The sequence below is a fragment of the Spermophilus citellus genome (genome assembly GCF_964194105.1).
Source record: "Spermophilus citellus genome assembly, chromosome: 2".
NCBI classification, from domain to species: domain Eukaryota; kingdom Metazoa; phylum Chordata; class Mammalia; order Rodentia; family Sciuridae; genus Spermophilus; species Spermophilus citellus.
Window position 1 is genome coordinate 226014607 of NC_138183.1, and position 17677 is coordinate 226032283.

Here is a 17677-nt window from a genome sequence, read left to right on the forward strand (position 1 = left end):
ACTGTCCACAGCAAAGTGGTGGGCAGCCTTCTGTCTTTTCTGTAGAGATTCTGTACCTGGGAAGAACTAAAACAGATTCTGATTTTGCAAAACAGGGTAATGACAGGGATTTGAGTTAATTCTGGTTCATCAAAAAGCTAAGTTGGGCTCCTTCACATGCATGTGGCTGCCTGTCTTCTCTCAGTCTTTGCTGGATGCAGCAAGAAAACTCCAACCTGTTCTGGGACACAGTAGTGAAGTTTGACAGGTTGGCCACAGTTCTAGATGGTGGGTTGTTAAATCTGGTGTGCTTCTTAGCTGCCAAAGGAGGAGCTCCTGGTCAGATCAAGTTCTGATAGACTCTAAATGGTAGGGGTTGACTCTCATCTCCAGATTTTCTGGAAGAGAATGACTAAAGTTCATTTCACCTGGGATATGATTATTAGGAAGGTAGATGGTCATAACTAACACCAATGATTGAGCACTTACTATGTGCCAAGCTCTTAGCTAAATGATGAGCTTGACTTACTTAATCTTCATGGCATGGGGATTATTATCCATATTATTATCTCCATGTTACAGATGAAGAAACTGATGCCAAAGAATGTCAGTCACTTACCTGAGGTCACACAGCTAATGCGTGGTTGGGTCAGGATCTGAATCCAGGAAGCCTGCTTTTGGACCTGCCACTCAACATCACACTGTCTCACTTCAAATCTGTACCATACTGCATTGGGGTAAAAAAATGGAATAGAGATGCTGCAGGAATTGTTTAAACAATCCTCCTGATTTTTCACTACCCTACTAATAGCTACTTGTTGGATTTTGCTCTCAACTGTCTTATTCACTTGGAATTTCAGATATTGTACAATAAAAGCTTTGCTAATTTCCCAGGAATGAATTATAGCACAGCCAGTCTGCTCAAGGGAGGAGTCTAGATCAAAGAGTGATGCCCTCAGTTCCATGTTGTTATTAATCACATGTGGTACCATGTTTCCCTGTTTTCAGATTTGTGTTCCACTTTGATACTCGGGGATGGTGGAAGCAAAGCAGATAAGATTGCCTTCATTTTTCACACGAGAAAATGGACATTCAGAAATCAAATGACTTGGAAAAGCCATGCACTTGTTATTACACAATAAATTTATATGGGAGTCGAGTTCAAGGGGATTCAAATACTTTAAGGCAGGAGATAATAGGATCTGGAATACTTTAATATGTCAATTAACAACTGTTCCAAATTATCAGTATCCTTGACTTAAAAGGAATGGTCTAATGCCAGACTTGGGAGGCTGAGGCAGAATCACAAGTTTGAGGCCAGCCTCAGCAATTTAGCAAGGCCCAAAGCAATTTAGTGAGACCCTGTCTCAAAATAAAAAATAAAAAATAAATAGGGGTGGAGATGTAGCTCAGTGGTAAAGTTCCCTTGGTTTCAATCCCAAGTTTAAAAAAATGGTCTCAAGTCCTGGAAGAAGTTTATTCTCATTCTTATATACCTCTTTGCATCTTGTTTACACTCTTCCTTTTTCTGAGCAAGTCTTTTCTGTAGAGGTTCTGTACCTGGAAAGAACTAAAACAGATTCTGTTTTGCAAGACAGAGTCATGATGGGGATTTGAGTTAACTCTGATTCATCAGAAAGCTAAGTTGGGTCCCCTCACATGCATGTCGCTGCCTGTCTAGAAAATTTTTCTCTAGAAATATGACAAACCTTTGTCCTCTTTGCAGCCCGTGCAAGGCTTTGACTATGCCAAGCAGCACCTGGGCCAGCAAGGGGCAGATGAGGAGGTCATCCCTGTGACTCAGGAAACGGTAGTCCTCCCCCTGCCCGTTAGAGATGCTCCTCAGGAAAGAGACATCGCTCAGGACGGGAGCACCACCAAGACAGCCAAGTCCACGGAAACCAGAAAAAGGTAGGCACGGGGCCCACTGCTGATTCTCAGTGTCAGCAAGAGAAATAATGGATGCAGAGAGGGACTGTGTGTCTCAAGTGAATTCTGCTGTTCCCCTTAAAAATTCCCCTCCATGCTCATTTTGAATATTGAAAAGGAGACTAAGGGAGATCACAGAATCTCAACACCTGCTCCACTCCAGCCGCCCTTTGTGAGGCTTTATGTTGTGGCTCAACCTCAACAGTGGAGATTCAGCCCCTCTGTTTGCTCTAACAAATTTGGCTGTAATATCACCCTTGTGTTTTTAGTGTCTCTTAAAAAGCAGTGCCTTTGATTCAGGATTGTTGTATTTTCTCTGATTTCAGCAAAAACCATTTATTAAGTTTTTACTATGAACAGAGCATTTGACAGGCATTGGAGGCCTATAAGAATGTGTAAGATTGGTTCCTGACCCCAAGGATCTCGTGATGGAGGAGACAGAGATAAATAATGGGACACTAAGCATGCTGATATGTGGGTGCCCACAGTGGGGTCTGAGTAAAGGGCTGTGGCGCAGACAGGAGGGAGGACCTCATGCTGTCCAGGGAGACAGGGTAGAGCAGGTTGTTTTGGCTCAGCCCTGAGGGCAGGAAGGGTCTGAGTCCTGGAAGAGATAAAAGCATCCATCTGCAAGAGCTGGGAGGGAAGGACAGGGATGTCCTCTGAATGGTGAATATTCCTGGAGTTTAGAAGTCACAGTGATTGGGATGTAGCAAAGGATAAAACCAGAAGATGGATTAATGACTGCCAGACTGAGATGGACCCTTATTCTCTAGACACTGAAAGTTCTCCAGGGAGACAGTGATGGCCAGCCTGCATTTTTGAAGGACTACTTTTAATACAATCTAGATAGATGGGAGAGGTTAGGTTAGAGACCCAAAGACTCATTATTAGGACTTGGCCTTATAAAGAGGTCATGAGCCCCATGGCAGGCACTGTTGCCTGGCAAAACCAACACTCATGCCAACCCCCTCTCCCTTGCCTGAGATCCCTATCAAGGTAGAAAAGCCACGTCTTGCCTGCATCCATCCTTCTTTCCTCCCTTTATCGAACAGTTGCTTATTTGCTGTCTGCCTGTCAGGCACTAGGAATACTTCACCGAACAAGGCAAAGTTCCTATTCTCACGGAGCTTACAACCTGGTGTGGAGAAACAGGCAATAAACAAATAGAGGAATAGAAAAGGTCTATTTCCAGGTCCAGTGGATAAAATAAAAAAGAAAACTATGTTGGCAAGATTTCTGTTGTTTTGAATAACATACCTGAAAAGAACACTTATAAGAAAGATTTATTTTGTCTCGTAGAAAGACTCTGCCTACAGTTAGTTGGCTCCAATGTAGACCATCATGGCAGAAGGGTAAGGCCGAGGAGAGCTTCCCAGCTCATGGCAGCCAGGAAGCAGATAGAGCACCACAGGAAGGGCCAGGGATAGATGTAGTCCCCAAGGCCAAGCCCCCAGTGACCTACTTCCTCTAGCCGTGTCCCACCTGCCTGTTGTTTTCACCATACCTCTGTAGACCATTCAAATTATTAATCCATCAAGTGAATTAATCCATGGATGATGTGGGATCCCTCATGAGCCAATCTTTTTATCTCTGAACATTGCTGTATTGCCTAATGTCCCCCCTAAGCTTTTGGGGGACATTCTTGATCCAAACCATAACAAAAACTGAAATGCAACAAAGGGATGGAGGGAACAGGGCATAGCACTGTTTGAGGTGGGCAGCCAGAGAAGACCTCTCTGATAAATGACATTTAAGAAAGACCTCACCCATTGAAATGAGGTGTCAGCCAGGAGGCTGTTTGTGGGAAGAATGTTCTAAGTAGACAGAAGAGTATGTGCAAAGCCCAGAGGAGGGAACTTCTTGATGTGCTTAAAGAAGAACAAGAAGGCCAAGGAGGCTGGTGTGAACTAGGAAGGAAGTAGTGGTGTGAGTCGGAGAAGTTACCTGTGGCTGCTCATGGCAGACTTTACAGACCAAAGTCAGGACTGGGAATTTTATTGAATAAAGGTCAGAAATCATTGGAGGGGTCTGAGAAGAGCAACAACACAACATGACTTAAAGGCTCTTTCTGGCTTTATGTGGAAAAGAGACCGCAGGGGTGCAGAGTGGAAGCAGAGAGCCCTGTAGGAGGTTATGGCAGTGGTTCAGGTGAGAAGGCATGGGGACCATTGGGCCATTGTGTGAGAAGGGGGTGGATTCTGGAAATATTTTAAAGGAAGAGCTGACAAGATTTGCTGATAGAATGTTGTGGGATTTGGAAATTGAAAAGAGTGAATTATCCATTTATTCTGTTGGAGACTGAAGAAGATGATTGTTGTGGGGGATGATCACGAGTTTAGATATGGGCATGGAGAGTTTGAGATGCCTAGAGATATGCAGGTAAGTCAAGCAGGAACCTTGTATTTTCTTTCAGAAATTCTTGATACCTCAAAAAGAGGGTTGGACTTCACCTTGTTCAGGAAAGAAGGTTGAAGGAATGTGCATTAGTTATCTGTTGTTCTGTAACCACCCACTCCATAGCTTAATTGCTTAAAACAACCACCATTTATTTGGCTTATGAATTTGGTGGTCTGATAGTTTGGGCTGAGCTCCACTGGTTGGTTCTTCAGTCTCAGTTGGACTTGCTCCTGCATCTCCAGTCAGGTGATAGAGATCAAGTCAGCTAGGCTGACTCAGTGCTGATAGCCTTTTCTGGGGGTAGTCCAGGTAAGTGGGGCCTCTCTCCACCTAGTCTCTGATCCTCCAACAGGCTAGTCCTGGCTTTCCACGGTTCCCAGGGCAGCAAGAAAAATAAGCCCTCAAATGTAAGCATTTCTCAAGTCTCTGCTTGCGTCATGTTTGCTACTGTCCTGTTGGCCAAAGCAAGTCACATGGTCAAGTTCAGAGACAGTGTGGGAGAAGAGGCCACAAAACTTGGTTACAGAGAAGTATAAACAAATTGTGACCGTTACTGCAATGGATTAAGCAGGTGGGAGACCCTGAGTAGAGCAGAGTTGAAATGTACAGAGAAGGAATAGATGATTTATCTGAACTGACTTGCAAGTAATATTACCTATAGCAATTATCCTTATCTTTGCCAAGTATGATAAAGACATATTGACAACTTATTTATCACCTATTCAAAAGATACTGAAAAGAAAGAATTAGTATTAAAATTAGTTATATTAGCACTTCCAGGAAGAGGTCTATTGGAGTTAAATAAATTACTGAAAGATTAATTTTTTACAAAATTTTAGAATAAGCATTTTTTGGATTAGTAAGGAGTCACCTCTTGCTGAGTTCATTTATTTACTATCAAATTCTTATTAAGAAATATGATCTTATGAGGTAAATACAGATAACTAAAATAATGCCTATACTTCTGCATGAGTTATTAGCTTCATTATTTTACTATAAAAATATGATTTTACTAAGGGTTGACTATATCACTGCCTAGGCTTTGGGAGAAACCTTATTTCTGGTCAAGTCATGGTTCAAGATCATTCAGAAAGATTTTAAACACCAAATCCATGCCTCTGGTTTCCCTACCTTGCCACATCCGTCTCCTCATTCCAGCTTGATAAGGACTGTAGGGCCTCACAGGATGGGTGTGTTTGATGACCAAAAAAAGTTTTGCAGATTAAAAATAGGGGAAACCAATTAATTGGTAATTATTAATTTGTTTTATTTTTAAAAATTATTTTAAAACAGAAATCTGAGGATTCATTCACTTCTAGATAGCCTGATGTGTGGCAAAAGGATCTTTTTCTTCTGGCTGGAATTGATAGGCCAGAATGGAGAACCAACCTCATAGGAATATTCAGCCATTTGCAAAGGTCACTTAAATTAATGACTGGCCATAATTGTTCATCAATTGATTAGTTCCCACCCCCAAAGAATTCCTCTCGTCTCCACCTCTACATAGCTTCAGAATGGGGACCATTGAATTCAATAGTGTAAAACTACAATCCCACAGGTGGTGCATTTGTTCTTTCAAATATCACTTATATTACTGTTATGTGAGTGCCTGTGTGCATGGGAATTTTGAACAGGAGGTTTTTAAAAATATTTTTTAGTTGTTGATGGACCTTTATTTTATTCATTTAATTATATGCAGTGCTGAGAATCAAACCCAGTGCCTCACACAGGTGAGGCAGGTGCTCTACCACTGCTCCACAACCTCAGACCTTGACCAGGAGTTTTGAGTCAATGACTCTATGTAAACAGAGCTCTACAAACTGGTGCAAAAAATAAAGCAGACTTAGCTTTTCTCTATAGAAATTTGCTCATTGACACTTTTCCTTGGAATGAGAACAAGGAGTCAGAAAATTGATTCAGCATCAAGGAATGGAAAGGGTATGAAAATACCACCAAAAAAATCATTAAGTAATTTGCAAATGTAAAAACAGATTACAAAGAGATTTTTTCCTTCCTGTCTGGACCTATATGAAAACTTTTTTGCTCCAATAAAACCAATGGGGGGAGTAGGTTCCTTTAACTATGAGATTCTGAAAACAATCCAGGGGCATGAGTCTTCTCTGTGTATGCGAATTTTGACACCCAGCATTCAGTGAACAAATAGTTATTAGATAAATAATAATACATATTCAACAAATTAATACCCGATCCATGTTTTTCTAGAAAATACCTTTTGTATTAGTGTTTTAAAATGATTTTAAAAGGTTTCATGGTGAAAGAGACTTATGGCCAAATAAATTGGGAAATGCTATATTAAATGCTAATGGAACTAGATGAGCCTATTTTTGACAGAACTGATCAAAGCCTTTTGTATGCTAATGTCATTTAGAATCCCCAAAGGAAAAATATAGTGAACATTTCCCAAACTGAGAGGGGTGTGTGGAACTTTGGCTCTAGCGTTCTATAGAATACTCAACAGATGCTGTCTTGTCCTGTAAGTATCCCAACATTCACTGTAGGTGGCTTTTAAGGTGCTAATGTATGTAGAACTGAGAACTCTAAATTCCTGGGGAAAGAAGAGGAGGAGGAAAATGAGTGTCTGCAGGGCACACAGCTTCTACCTAAGAAGCTGCTTGTCTACAGGTCAGAGGCTTTCATTCTAGTCAATTTTCTGTTGTAGGATCCAGATGCCAGTATTTTGGGCATTAGTTGGACAATTGACAGTAGAAGACCAAGGGGCTAGTCCTATCTAGGTAGCTGCCTCCTGACCATCTTCCACAGAGAGGAGGCAGGCGGTTGGCCCTTGTGCTCCATGTACCCACAGTGGCAGGATCTGAGGGCTCAGAGAGTGCCAACCTATGGGGGACTTTTGAGAGCCCACTTTTCCAGAGTTCCAGAAGGCTGGAGTCTAGCCCTGAGGAAAGGAAAGAAGGCCATGGCTTGCCCTCAATGGGGTTGCTACTGTAGACAGAGAAGGAGGGTGTTCTGGGGTGTGGGTGGAAGGGCAGCCCTGGTTTCCTGGCTGGTTCACCACTGCCCAACTCTGCCCCAACAGCTCTCTTCAGGGTCATGAGCTTCACGTTCCCCTCTTTGTATGAGGCTGGCCGTCACCAAATCAGGGGATCATTCTAGTGACTCTTGACCAGTTCTGGAAGTACTTGGCATAGTCCTTGGCACACAGAAGATATTCCTGATGAGAGTGCTCAATATGGATTGGCATCACTATGTCTATAGACCTGTTTACCTGGTATGATGCTTGGCACAAAGAATGGGTAGGATACATATTTCTGAAGGGACAAATAGCTCAAGTTGGCAGTTTCAAAATAGAAGTGCTTACTAGTTCCTATAGTTAAAGGTTCCTATAGTTCCTATAGTTAAATTTCCACACACCCCTCTCAGTTTGGGAAATGTTCACTATATTTTTCCTTTGTGTAAGTGTGTGTGTGTGTATGTGTGTGTGTGTGTGTGTGTGTGTGTGTGTGTGTGAGAGAGAGAGAGAGAGAGAGAGAGAGAGAGAGAGAGAGAGAGACTTGACAGAGTGAAGACCCTGTGGGGTGACTTAATCTGTAGTTTTTAAGGTCAATACCATGAAGAGAATAGCCAAAGAGAACTGTGTTCTATACATGTCTGAAGACGCCCAGGGGATTCAAACACTCAGCATCAAAAGTGCTCTGTGTTGAAAGGAGGACGTGCTATACAATCACGGTGGCCATTGTTTCCATAGTCACCAGGGTGTTAACGAAACCGATGGGACTGAGGGCTGAGCTCCCTTAACTTGTCTGCGGAACCGGGCACGGGCGAGTGCGCTTCAGCACCCCCAGCCTCACCCATGCAGCAGTGTGGGTGGGTTTTGTTGTCTTTTTTTCTTGTATCATTTCTTCTTTGCTGGTAAAACTGGAACGAAAGGCTACAGACATCAACTGTGCAAATAACCTTGAGAGGCGGCTGTTCTAGTCGAAACTTACGGTCTCCCTTGTTGCTATGGTTACCTCCAGCAGGTCGCCCAGTGAGACTGGCTCTGTCATCAGCAACGAATCAGGGAAGCCCAGCTCAGGGAGACGCTCACCCCAGAACGTAATGGCACAGCAGAAAGTGACAAAGGAGGAGGCAAGGAAGAGAAATGGTGAGACGCCTTCCCGCCAAGCACCACCAGCCCCTCCCACGCGTGCCTGCGCACACGCCTGCGCCTGTGTCGCACGAACCGGGTCCTCCTCTTCTGCACGATAAGGACCCCGAGTTGGCTGTGAACCTCTTGGGTGATCACCATAGCTCCTTCTCTGAATTGTCCGGTCCTCTCCTCTCTGCCCTCTGTTCTTAAGGAATTGTGCTGTTCCTTAGAAAATCCCTCTGCAGGACGACTTGATGCTTGCTTAGAGATTTTTCAACTTCTTCAGTGAATCCACATGATTTCTAGCTTCAGGTCCATTAAGGTAGCAGGTCTCAGAAATGTTGCCCTTCTTTGAGATTTTCTTCAATTTCTCGCCCTGATACCCCTGATGAGTTTCAGGGGGTTCAGTCTGTACCAGTGAGTCGAGATATTGCAAATACATCTGGGGCAGGGGACCATGAACAGATCTGTGATTAAAAAAAAAATCAGCTTTATGCTGAATTCTTCTGGGAAACTTAAGTGTTTAGTTTCTGTCTCACACAGATCATTTCATTCCCCATAAAGGATGTGTTTGAGGTCTATTTCTGGGTTGCCTGAGCTCCCTTATTGTGCTATAGATCACTTCTGTTGGACATCAATATGCATCCCCCCTCTCCTGATCCCACCTTTGTTCTGACCCTCATCCTCATGTGGTCCTTCTGCTCATGAGGCTGCATACTGGAGAGCAGAGTACAAGCAATTGGTGCTGCTGGTTTCAGATCAGGGAAAATTCCTTTTGGATTTCAAAGGGTTATAGGTGGAGCTGTACAGAAATGCCAGGTGAAAAGCTAAGCAATCTGGCACTGTGCTTGGCTGCACTTTTCTTTTATGGGAATTTGATGAAGTGAAGTTCAGGAACTCTCTCTTGAAGCTAGTGCCAGAATATTATTTTGTTTTCAAATGTCACTTATTTCTTTTTTTCTGGAGAGAGAGAGAGAGAGAGAGAGAGAGAGAGAGAGAGAGAGAGAGAAATGAAAAAAGAAAGATAGACACACAGAGTGGATTTGCATTCCAGAGAGAAAACATAGTCCCCATCCTTATTTCCAGTTATTATGTAAAGCACCTGTTTAAACTGTCATGTCACCTAGAGATGATCTGAAGTACATGGGAAGACATACTATGCCATTTTATGTAGGGGACTTGAGCATCCACAGATTTTGTTATCTGTAGGTATTCTGGAACCAACCCTCTGAGGTACCAAGGGATACAAGTTCTGCAGTGGTCACTGACTCCTAGTCCAGATGATATTATTCTACCCTCCCTCCCCACTCACCCTCTTCAGGCCTCATGTAACCCTGAATAACTCAGTGTATGTCTTTCTCCGACCTTTTTACTATGCATACAATAACATGCACTTATCTTTGTGTTTTGTTATCTTGCTTTGTTTTCTTTTATGAAATGGAATCAATGTACATATTATCCTATGCCCTTTTTCCTGCTCAAAAATGTGCAAAGTACAGACTTCTCTGACAATGAGTAGACATTCATAACATGATGCCCTTTGCCCTCTCCTGTATTTAATCCATGGAGGAAGAGGAAGCAGCCAGTTATTGACCGTGTCACTCCCCGCCCCCCTGGAGACACTCCGACCTGCTCTAAGTGTCCCTGCTGTCCTTCACTGTTCCTGTTTGTTCACCTGCTCTGCCTGCCTCCTTATTATGTTTAGGTCACTGACTATTTAAATTGGTGGTCCATCTTATATGAATACATCATAGTGAATCCCACCATCATGTACATCCATAAAAATGGGGTCCTAACTAGAATAAGATACATTCCGTGCTTGTACATTTATATCAAAATGAATTCTACTATCAGATATAACTAAAAGGAACCAAAAACAAAAACAAACAGCAGGTCCAGAAATAGCAATAGACAGGTGTGTGAAGAAAATGCAGTTACTGTACCAGGTTGAGGTTTTTGTTTGTTTTATTAAGAAACTATCTTTCCCAGGTTTAGAGTGCTTACTCGCTCACATTTTACTTTTGCCAAGTAAACACAGTGAATTTTCAGTGATTATTTCTGTTTTACTGTAAGTTTCCATTCAGTGAGGTTAAAGATTAAAATTTCCAACTAGAAATGATAGAACCAACTCACTCATTTTATATAAAACTCAATCAGTGCAGAACCACATTGGCATTCTAGAATCAATCTTTTATGAAACCCACATTTGTCTTTTTCTAATCAAAGGGCTCCTTTTTATTGTAATACTAGATAAGAGTTAACCAATAAACATCAATAATGTATTTGGATTAGAAGATGGATGGAAGGGAGGGAGGGAGGGGGATAAAAAACACTGAATGGGATTGTGGAGAAAATAGAAAGGTGTGTTTTTGTCACTTTGCTAGCCTGCAAAAAGTATTGAGCTCTTCTTGTTTGGCCTCTGAGTACAGATTCTTCTGTTGGTGTGGAATATTCCAGTACTGTTGTCTTATGACTTGGTGTGTGTTCTAGAAGCTAGGGTTACAGAGGTTAATTAATGTTAATATGCTGGGCTGACATTCTAAAGCTAATCTTATTTTCCACCAGTTTTGTTGCACCAGTTTTTGTAGCTTCTAATATTCTTCTTTTATGAAAATAAGAACTTTAAGAGGAAAAGACACTCTCCTGCTAGCAACATCATTTCCAAAGCTCCTTGTAGCCCAATGGCCTCTTAGTGACCATAGCTGCAATGCAGTTTCATGAAAACGTTGAAATATAAATGGGAAAGTTAGATGTGACAACAAGAACAATTGGATGTTTTCCTCAACCAAATATAAACATTTGCACTTAAATCTAGTGTCACCTTTGAAAGGTGTTTTCCAAAAGAGAGTTAAGTTCAAATAAAATATGCGTATTTTTCAGTCCCTTTAGGAGGAAACAACCTCCTTAAATCCTGTGTCATTCAGATTTCACTATCAGGCCCAGAATCTAACAGCCATGGGCAAATGAGGCATTAGAGTCAATTGCTTTCTCAGCAGGGGTCTTAGGGAAAGGTCTAGAATTAGGACATAAAGGAAGAATGTCAGAGATACTAGCTCAAAAACACAGTTTCAGTTCTCATTTATTCTTTGCTCTCCCAATGATGTGGAGGCTTGCTTTTACTCATTTTGGTTTTCACTGGCAAATGATAATTGTAGATATTCATAGGGTACCATGTGATTTTTCGGTACCTGTATATGTGTGGAATGATCACATCATGGTAATCAGCATATCAAATCACACCAGAGGGCAGTGATTCTAGTTGTAGATTATTTGTCTTTGGCTTTAATGAACATTTCAGAAAGAACATGTTTGAATAGCATTTCTGCCTCCAATGGGAGGATTTTCCCCATGCCAATTGAACATGAAGAGTGAAATCTTTTTCTAACTTGATTTACTGAAATAAAAACCAACAATGCAAATAAAGTACAACAAGATAGGAAATGGTGGCGTAGTGGCATCTACTGTATTGATAGCATCCCCAAACCCTTCCTCGGCCTAACTGTGGCCCTTGCCACAGTTAGCATCCTTCCATGCTTTTTACTTTAGGGACTAATTATGATTTAAAATCCCCATGAACCTTCTGTTCTCACACAACATTTAATGCATTAATATTTAACATGATGTCTTTGAATGTATTTTTCTGTAAAGTCTTTTTGGAAAGAGGATAACTAATTAATCTTAAAAACCTAGAGGAATTGTTTAGGAATTGATATGACTTTTTTTTTTTTTTTCAAATTGAAGTAGAAATAAAACTGTAACTTATACAATTTCTAGGATGTCATTTTCCTGTCCTGTTATAATCATGCTGCCCACAGCATGAGGGGTGAAGGTGTCAAACCCAGAAGCAATAAAAATGCTCCATGCCATCTCTTCACCTCTGAATGGTTTAGTGATAGCATGACTTTAACATCCACATTGGCACCTGTTTTTCTGGCCCTCATATCTCCTTTCCCAAGTCAAGAAAACTGAGCCATTCATTCAGTCATTCATTTATTCACCAAATACTTATTGAAAGCCAGATCCATGGGAAACACCATTGAAAGGCAAGAAGCATCAGCCTTTGAAAAGATGGGCAGGAGTTGAGCTTCTATGCTAGTGGTACGGCAAGGGCAGATTGTCAGTACATCAAATCAGTAATGCTAAGAGCAATGAAGAAAGTATAACAAGGGGTGGTTGTAGGCTGGTGATTAGGGAAAATAGTTTTCAAGCTGCAACTTGAAAAGTAAGAAGGTACTGGGCATGGAAAGGTCTTCAGAAATTGCAGTGTGAGAAGGGGAAGGCTAAAGCAAAACACAGAGCAGGTGAAAATAGAAATGCATGGTTTTGTCACTTTGCTAGACTGCAAAAAAGTATTGAGCTCTTCTTGTTTGACTGGCCTCTGAGAAGGTCACTGTGATGGAGCAGAATGGATTAGTGGGTAGGAGATGGGCTCTGTGAGGTGGCCAGCACCAGCTCCCCCAGGTCCCTGTAGGGGAGAGATGAAGTCTGCAGACGGTTCTGATCAGAGACATAATGTGATCTTGTTCCCTTTCAAAATTCATCCATCCTTGCTGCTGGGGAATATGCATTTAGGGGTAAAGGGATAAGAGTGGAAATGCCAAGGTAGATGATTGCTTAGAAGGTATACATGTAACAAAATTGCCCCTATACTTAGTGACCTAAAATGACAATCTGTATTGTCTTTCATAATTTCTGTGGGTCTGGAATTTAGCAGTGGCTTAGCTGGGTGATACTGGCTTAGGGTCTCTCATGAGATCATGGTCAAGATGTAGGTGTAAATTGTAGTCAACTAACACCTTGACTGAGCCTGCAGATGGCTCACTCACATGTCTGTTGGCAAGAAGCCTGTGTTCCCTGCCGGATGGACTTTTCCATAGTACTGCTTGAGTGTCCTCATAACATGGCTGCTGGTTTTCCCCAGAAAGCAAGGTGGAAGACATCATGGTATTTTTTTAATTATTATTTACTCTCGCAGAGTGGTGTGCAATCACCAGGGATTTCTTGCCTGCTTTCAGGGATAAGCCTCCTGAGAAAGTAAAGTCTAGAATAATTAGTGAAAAACAAAAGACAAACAGTGAGAAATGATAGTTTTAAAGATGGAGCCCTATAGATCCAGTGCACACAGGAGCTGGAGCTAAACAATTAGAAAATGGCTCCTGTGGTTTATTTAAGGGGGGTACATCAAAGGCAAAGGTAGGTTTCAAGGGCAGAGTCTTGCTTCATGAGGTCTGGCAGTCAGCAGGTTGATTGGCATCTTGGCAGGCCACACCTATCTCAGAGGGGCTGTACGGCTGTGGTTGTAGCAGGTCATCCCATCTCCTGTGCTGTGTGGGACCTGGGGAAGAGCTTAAATAAGGCTCATGATGTGTCTGGGCAGTCGATCAGAGGAAATGTCCACTGGAAATTCCCAGACACCCAATTCACCTATTCATTGGGCTGCGGTGCATGATGTAGTCCACACACAGCCCACGGATGGCTTTCCACAATTTACCATCAAGCCTTGGAAGTAACACAGTGTCATTTGTGCAATTTCCTCTTGGTTTCCTAGATCAGTTCTATTCATTGTGTGAGAATTAGGAGATGAGAATTATTAGGAGCCAGCTTAGAGGCTGGTTATCTCATATGGTTTGTTTACCACGTGCAGGTGGGAAATGGTAGTGGTGACCAGACAAGAGGTGCCCAGCTAAGCTACCCTCTAAAAATATATACACATCTAGCAACATGTCTGAATAGAGATTGTCCTCTGTCATTGGCTGCTTGGTGAACTACTCTTTGCAAATCAGTCCACAAAACTCTAAAAAAGAAAAAAATCTAATTATAACCCATTGTTAGACTCGGAGGTGTTTTATCCACACTGTAAAATAACAATTTACTTGGCTTAATTTGACAGATCTTCTGTGATTATGATAAGTGACAGAATGATACATACTATGTGTTTCTCAATAATTTAAACAACATCCCAGTTTCTTGAGCAGGCAGGAGGAAAGATGAATACACTTCCATTACATTCATATTTTATATAACACCTATTTTGCTTCTAAACTGTCTGCTGGTGTAGTTGTTTGAACAGGCTTAATTTATCTCTTGCCGAGCCACACTCAATAAGCTGTCATTCCTATAGTTACTTCCTAGGAATATGCTTTAAGAACAAGGAAATCAGCAAGATACCACTGGCCCCGGAACTTCTTCTGTCAGCTCAGTTGGGAAAACACAAAGCCAACTGGTGTCTTTCAGCCATCACAGCAGAACTATCTGTCAGATGGGAAATTAATTTAACCAAGCGTTGGTGGTAATCAGTCTATTTAATTAGTTATTTAATTAATTTGTTTCTCTGGTGGTTATTTTATAGCTTTCTTTTGTTTTAAACAAATGAAAAAAACCAAAACCCAAATTCTCGGAGAACGAGCCTTCAGAAAGAAAAAGAAAAGAAAAAAAAGTATTAACAAGAATGAGAGTAGCCAGTGGACCAAGAGAGACTTGCCATCTTGGCACCATGCAAAAGGTTGTCACTTTGGTGACCAGGACTGCACTGCACGCTTGCCTCTGGTGATGGTAGATGTTAAGAGTAGTTGTGGGGTTTGGCCAATTTTTTTCCCCATTTCCAACTCAAACAGAAGACAAATTTAGTTTTTATTCATTTTCAAATGCGTTTTGTCACAGTTTTGGAAGAATGGTGTTTGCTGTTTAAATTCGAACTTTTAAAATTCTTTCTTGCCCATGGATAATGCAACGGGAGGGGGCAGATAAATAGCACCGATCTGAAATTTAAAAGAAAACCACAAGCAGCAGTGAGCCCTGGACACAAATCCAGATGTTGTTGTCTCTGATGTTGTTTTGAGTCAAGTGGCATCCTTAGGTGCCAAGACTGCAGCCTGTTCTCTCTGGCCACGCAGCGCCCGTACATCATAGTAAAATCAATGTGTTTATGTTATGCTTCAGTGCCAGCGAGTGATGAAGAGGAGGGACCTGTCCTCTTTGACAACTCTGGCAAGGTGGCTGCTGATCCCTTCGACACGTCCTCTGGGTCTGTGCAGCTCATCGCAATCAAACCCGCAGCCCTCCCCGTGGTGCACCCCACCTCGGACAGGAGCCAGGAGACCTCAGCCGTCCTCAACGGGGAGGTGAGCATCCAGGGACCCTGTGCAGAGTGTGGCCAGACCTCAGGGATTCAGAGTAAGGGGTATTGAGCTGACCTCAGCCTCTCAAGGTCATTTTTGCCTCTGCACGTGGTAGGCTTCCATGGTTGACATCTTCAGAGCATTTTCTGCCTTCTCTAAAAGCCCAGAGGGAGCCTTTTAAAAAGTGTGGTTATGAAGAGGAACATCAGAAATCCTACCCCCTGCCCCTCACGCATACAGCCTTCTGCCTCACACCTGCAAATTTCCATTAAGGATGTCATTGTGATGGTGATGGGAGGGGGGTGAATTGAGAGGGAAGTGGAGAATCTATCATTGTGTGGACAGGGATGGGGCACGCTGTAGGCTCTGAAATGGCATTTATTCGTTCCAGAAAGCTCAAAACAACTCATTGGCTGCTTTGAGGAGAATACCAATGGGTAACATATTAATCAACTTTCCTTGGAGTTTGAAAAAAATTGGTCACCTATGTTAGGAAGCGATGATTTACCAAATAAAATTAGATAGAGAGATAACAGATGAGGACAGATGATAAACAGGTGATAGGTAATTGATAGATAATTGATGACTGACAGATGATGGGGGGAGGGGCAGAGCCCATGCTATCTCCAAGGGAGAACAAGAAGTCAGGTAAAAATTACCTGCCATCCTCTGTCTTCTGCAGAAAAATGGTCAGAGGGTTAAAAATGTTTATGAACCTTTAAGAAGGTGTATACGGAACCCGCTTATGAACACTTATGCTACACAGGGGTGCGGGCATGTGAGCACACACAAGCACTCACACTCTGATGCTTTCCTCTGATGCCAAGCCGACGGGATGATCATGCCTTTCATTTGCTTATGCCCTGATGTTACCTCCAACAGGTGGGAGATTTCTGAAGTTTTAAAGTCTTTTTACTACCATACCTCAAGAAAGTGTCGAAGTCCCTGTACAACTGGGTGTTGTAAACATCCATCCGGGGTTGTCCTTATTCCATCATCCAGGATGCTTACACGAGCATTTTATGAACCTGATTGAAGAAGTACCTCTGGGCAGAAAGACTGAGCTGGCCTAAAGTTGTGATAGTTGACTTTTAAAAACAACCAGTTATATAGACTCATAGAGCATCCATTCCACCTTCCTAATTTTTTAGATAAATAAAACTGAGCCCAAGGGATCAAAGTCAAAGTGAAGATTACTGTGGTAGCCATGATGTTCAGGTGCCCTGGCTCCATGTCCAATGTTCCTTCCTTCTCTTTAAAAAAAATTTTTTTCCAGCCCATTGGTGAAAAAATAGCATTGGTCTCTTGAGCTATACCGCAATGGTTTGAATCCCAGCCCTTTCATTTGCCATCTGGGTGACCTTAGGCAGATTAGTTAAATCTTCTGTACCTCAGCATCTTCATCCATAAAATAGGGCTGCTCTGAGGCATTAGGTAAAGCATTAGAACAATGCCTAACTCACAGTAAGCACTTTATTATTACCATCAATCAACAAGGATGGATTAGTTGATCATGTACTTTGTGCCCCTTGGCTCTATAATTTGATAGCCTGGATGCCTTCTCAAAACCCCTGAATCTCCATGGGTGCAATTCTGCCATCAGACATGCAGGGTGCTGAGGCCAACATGAATTAGCTGGCTCTTAATTAGGACCCTCTACCTAATTGTGGCTGCCTTGCCTGGGTCTCTTTGTCCCATCTTAATCATAAGAGCATCATGGAGACAGACTCCAAATCTGGGAGAGATGTGGTTTACCACTCCCTTTTCCTCCCAGGCCCATCACCCTGTCAACAGAAGGAGAACAGATGAGCATTTTCCTTGTCCAGAAATGAATTCTTGCTACATTTGGGTAGTTAAAGGAATGGACCTTGCTGGCATTTGGATTGGAAGAGAGCCCTGAACTGTTCTCTGTAATTTGCTGCCTTGTGGAGCTTGACACAGATTGCTTTATAATTTTCTTTCTTCTTTTCTCATGGGTGACTGGTTTAAATGGAAAAAAAAAACACATAACCCCAAAGCCATAAATTTTCCTTTTATGAATTACAGGAAATTCTTTTAAAGATTACTTTAAAGAAAACATAAGAACCACAAAGAAAGTTCGGCAAAGTGGGTGTAAACTCCTTATCATTCTGTTATTTATTAA

General features: G+C 42.1%; 1 protein-coding gene across 3 annotated transcripts in view; it reads left to right on the plus strand.

The window, feature by feature from the left end:
• The window catches only part of KIAA1549L (KIAA1549 like), a 262887-nt gene that overhangs the window by 201462 nt on the left and 43748 nt on the right, over positions 1 to 17677 (plus strand). For 2 of the 3 annotated variants that reach the window (XM_081279968.1, XM_081279969.1), the window contains exons 12-14: positions 1706 to 1890; positions 8304 to 8431; positions 15356 to 15537. In XM_081279968.1, the coding sequence (XP_081136094.1) occupies positions 1706 to 1890; positions 8304 to 8431; positions 15356 to 15537 (495 nt within the window). The remainder of the gene's footprint in view (positions 1 to 1705; positions 1891 to 8303; positions 8432 to 15355; positions 15538 to 17677) is intronic. The other variant, XM_081279970.1, reaches the window with a different exon arrangement.